General features: G+C 44.1%; 1 protein-coding gene across 1 annotated transcript in view; it reads right to left on the reverse strand.

Annotated features, from left to right (window-relative positions):
- Positions 1–2,416, reverse strand: part of LOC307235294 (somatostatin-2-like) — a gene marked incomplete at both ends in the record, with an annotated part of 2,559 nt that extends 143 nt beyond the window's left edge. Inside the window, 3 exons of the mRNA XM_080007329.1 lie at positions 1–39; positions 705–920; positions 2,338–2,416. The exon at positions 1–39 is cut by the window's left edge and continues 143 nt beyond it. Coding sequence (XP_079863455.1) covers positions 1–39; positions 705–920; positions 2,338–2,416 — 334 coding nt within the window. The remainder of the gene's footprint in view (positions 40–704; positions 921–2,337) is intronic.
- Positions 2,417–4,333: the final 1,917 nt, after the last annotated feature.

Genomic DNA, 4,333 nt, shown 5'->3' on the forward strand with positions numbered 1-4,333 from the left:
CCATGGAAACCCTCTCAGCCTCCTGCTCAGCCTCACCCCCTGGCAGCGAGAGATGGGATAGCAGCTCTGCGACCGCTCGCTTACTCCACTCCTACACACACACACACACACACACACACACACAGGTAGAAACAGAGATAATACATATGATACGATAATACATTCTAACACTGGATACATTCTCAAAATTCAAATTCAAGGAAAAGCAACAGGGAACCGAGGCTCGGTGCAAACAAGCTACCCCCGATGCCCAAACACGTCTTATCCCCAGAAACACCGTCACCATGGCAACAGCAGGGCATCCCTGTAAACCTTGATCAGCGGCAGAGTTTGTGCAAACTGTCACTAATGGAAACCAAGCAATGTCATTAACAACAGTGTAGTCACCAAACTAGTCGACGCTACTTCTAGCTGGACCTACTGAGCTGGTTTGTAGATCTGACCGGACCTACTGACCCGCTCGGTAGCTGTAACAGTAGATAGTGACCTGGTCTGTGGATCTAACAGTAGATACTGACCTCGTCAGTAGATATAGCTTGACCACCTGACCCGCTCTGGAGATCTAACAGTAAATACTGACCTGGTCTACAGATCCAACCGGGCCACCTGAATAGGTCTGTAGATCTAACTGCAGATACTGACCTTGTCTGTCCATCTAACTGCAGATACTGGCCTGGTCTGTAGATCTAACCGGCCCTACTGACCTTGTCTGTCCATGTAACTGTAGATACTGACCTGGGTCATCATCCCGGCGTCCCGCGCTCTCTGCAGCAGTCTGTGCTGCCTGAGCTCCAGATCCAGGTTGTTGTGCCGGTTCTGGTCGAGACTCTGGTCTGACTGGGCCACGGACGGTGCGACAGACAGAATCAAAACTGACACCAAGAGAACCAGGAAGGCGGGAAACTGACAGGACTTCATACCTGCACACGATGGGATTGAAAAGATCAACAAAACAACAGGACATCAACACTATTAATAATAATACTGGAAATAATCTTCCTCTGTCTGTCTCTCCATTTGGCGTCCGTCAGTCTGTCCATCTGTCCGTCTGTCAGTCGGTCCATCTCTCTTTATGTCCATCTGTCGGTCCGTCCGTCCGTCTCTCTGTCTGTCCATCCGTTCATCCGTTCGTTCGTCCGTCTATACTGACTGATGATCGGTGTTGAGCTCCTCCTGCTTCTTCAGTCTTCTACTTTTGGAAGGTTTGGATGTGGAATCCGTTTTTGGCGTCTTTTAAAGTGTCTTCCCCACGTCACATGACTTCCTGTTTGAGTGACAGCTGCTCTTTGTGGGTTTATGTGTGTGCATGTGTGTGTGTTTGTGTGTGTGTGTGTGTGTGTGTGTGTGTGTGTGTGTGTGTGTGTGTGTGTGTGTGTGTGTGCAGCAATAAAGGAATGCAGCGCTATAAAAGCACTTAGAGTGTATTTGTCGACCCATTAACAGCGCGAGTCTTATTGACTTCAAATGGAGACGGCAACAATAAACCAATTAGCACGGCGTCGCAGCAGACAGCGGCGCTAATCTGCAGCGACGCAGCGCACAGCGGCGTATTTGAACAGCGATGGAGGAACAGTCGTTAGCTCACAGCCCGACATCACCAGAGCCACCGCAGAACAAAGGAATCTCTAATGGGCTTTAAAAGGCCAAATTAAGCCAAACGCTAAGAGGATTCACTTGCCGAGCCAGGCTTCATTAACTTTCCCCGATAAGAACATTTAAACGGTGATCGGCCCACTCACTGTGGTCAAAAGAACCACTCGTGGATTCGACAGTATGGTGTGGTTTGGTGCGGTTTAAGTAGCTACACCTGTCTTAGGTCTATGTAATTGGGCCCAGGATCAGGGCGGCTGTGCGCCTGTTGCTCGTCAGAGCAATAAACGAGCAACAGGTAAATCACCCATCCCCACACACGGGTAGAGCTTCTGTCCATCTCTACGATGAATTTGTGTGTTGGCAACATCTCTGTCTGGATCTCTGTGTCGGAGGGCCGTGGAAACGCCTATCTGGTGGCTTCAATTTCATATGGGGAATATTTCCCATTTTTACAAGATGGTTGTGTTAAGTGGGCCGTGTTGTTCTGTTTGGGAGTGACCGGCTGTCTATTATCATAGTTTATGAATCACATAAATTATGAATAAATGAATGTTTAGCTATCTATCTCTATACTTTTTTCTTCCTCTGACAAAATTAGGAAAATGCACCAAAGTTTGTAGAGCAGCCTGGTCCTGTCCGGTCCAAAACTGTGTTTACTGTAATATACAGCTGATGATGAATTGCCTTGATAGAGCTGACGTAGCTGCGCGGAACCAGCGGCAGCAGCCGCTTTTGGCCCAGAACCTGCAGTCTCCTTCTGGCTGTCCAACACCTGCCGCTTCCTGCACTGTCTCAAGCAGTACAGTGGAGACGAGGCGTTCATGAAACACAACTCGTCGAGACAGAACGACCACTGTCTGTCCAACTTCGACCTGGTCAGGTACCGGCAGGTTATCAGCGACCTGGCCATCCAGATCTACCAGCAGCTCATCAAGTGCATGGAGAACATCCTGCAGTCCATGATCGTGCCTGGCATGCTGGAGCTCGAGACCATCCAGGGCGTTTCGTGTGTGTGTGTGTGTGTGTGTGTGTGATAGGACACAAAATGTCCTATCTTGTCAAAATTATCCCCAAATTCTCCTTTCTCTGGTGTGTAATGAGTGACGGCCAGGGAGGGAGGAGAGAATCATATTTTACCAAAATGGAAATTTCTGGTTAAATGCCACCACAAGACCATATTCTCTGGGACTAGAACTAGAACGCCAGAGATGAGAATGTAATGTTGCCGTCAAAGAATAGTTTTTATTAGAATTTGTTTTGTGACGCAATTGTTTGAAGGGGAAAAAAAAAAAAAAAAAAAAAGTTTGTCTCATTGGCACCACATTTTTGCCCTTTTTTTGTTAGAATTTTACATTGCGTGAACTAAACGGCAGGTCAAAGTTTGGTCAATATGAGGAGTACATATCCACAGTACACACGGAATGAAACACGGCGCTAAAGAAAAATTTAAGCATATGAATGTTAAAAAATAAATAAATTAATTAATTAAAAGAATAGTGATGATGAAATTGAAAAAAAAGCTGTAAATGATGATTTTTATCTGCACATGCTTGGACAAAGCCTTATCTAATTTATTTGCTCTCTGAACGACACATCATCCTCTGAAGTTATTTTTATGTCTCCTCCGTCAGTGCAGTATTTTGTTTTATGTTATTCACTGTAAATGGATTGAAAAGGTTAAAAAAGGCTTGTGTTTTTGGTTTGTTTGTTTATTTTTGTTTTTTTGTTCTGATAAGGTTTCCTTCAGTCATAACCTCGTTGTTTAAAGACGCACTCACTCTGTCTTAAGGTTCTTCTTTTCCTGGCATCAACCTCATTCCCAGCTTTAAATCTCATGCAAGTGGATTCTTTTTTTCCATTGATTTAATGGAAACCTAAATCATAACGCGGGCACTGGTGACTCACTCGGATACGCAAGCACCTTTTCCATTTTCCCTCCCCAACACCCATATTCGCTGGTGACTTGTGCTGTTGAAGAGCTGGAGCATTCCATTCCCTCAGCTTGTAAATGCCATTCCTCATTTTCCTTTTCTTTTTTTTGTTTTGTTTTGTTTTGTTTAATTTAGTTTACCGCTGTACAATCACACCCATGGTTCCCATCATCACTACTACAGATGGCACCGTTTTGGAATCTCGAAAAGTGGTTACGAAATCGTCATCATTCTGCCCCATTCGCGCTGGGACTCGGCCAGGTCGTGTACATTTGACAAAGTACTTATTTATTTAAAAAATTATATTTTTTTTCAGGCTTTGTAGAGGATTTGAACCAAATCTTTCAGCCTTTACCTCATCAAAAACTTTTTTTGAATATATAATATAGATTAAATACACTGTTTATACTCTACATAAGTTGATTGGACACAGTGAAATAAAGTAAAACACACTGAACATATAAGGATCATATCTTTATTATCATCTTTGACACATTTTGTTTTGTTAGATGACACGAACATTCAAAACAAATACAATTTGCTGGTGTGTGTGTGTGTGTGTTTTAGTACCATTCTATTCAGTTGGGTACAAATTAAACAGAAGGCCATGGTTTAAAACCTTCTCTCGATGCTGGGCATTGAAAAACAAACCAAGTGGTTTCTGGTGAGAAAGGAATGTAACCCTATGGACAATATGACGACGGTGGTACAAAGCGTCATGGAAACGGCACTAATGTTTCTCTTCCCACATTCGCCACTCACATCACGTCCACGCTAGACAAACACAATCACAATAAGCCATTACACGA

The sequence above is a fragment of the Zeus faber genome (assembly GCF_960531495.2).
Source record: "Zeus faber genome assembly, chromosome: 9".
In the NCBI taxonomy this organism is placed as follows: domain Eukaryota; kingdom Metazoa; phylum Chordata; class Actinopteri; order Zeiformes; family Zeidae; genus Zeus; species Zeus faber.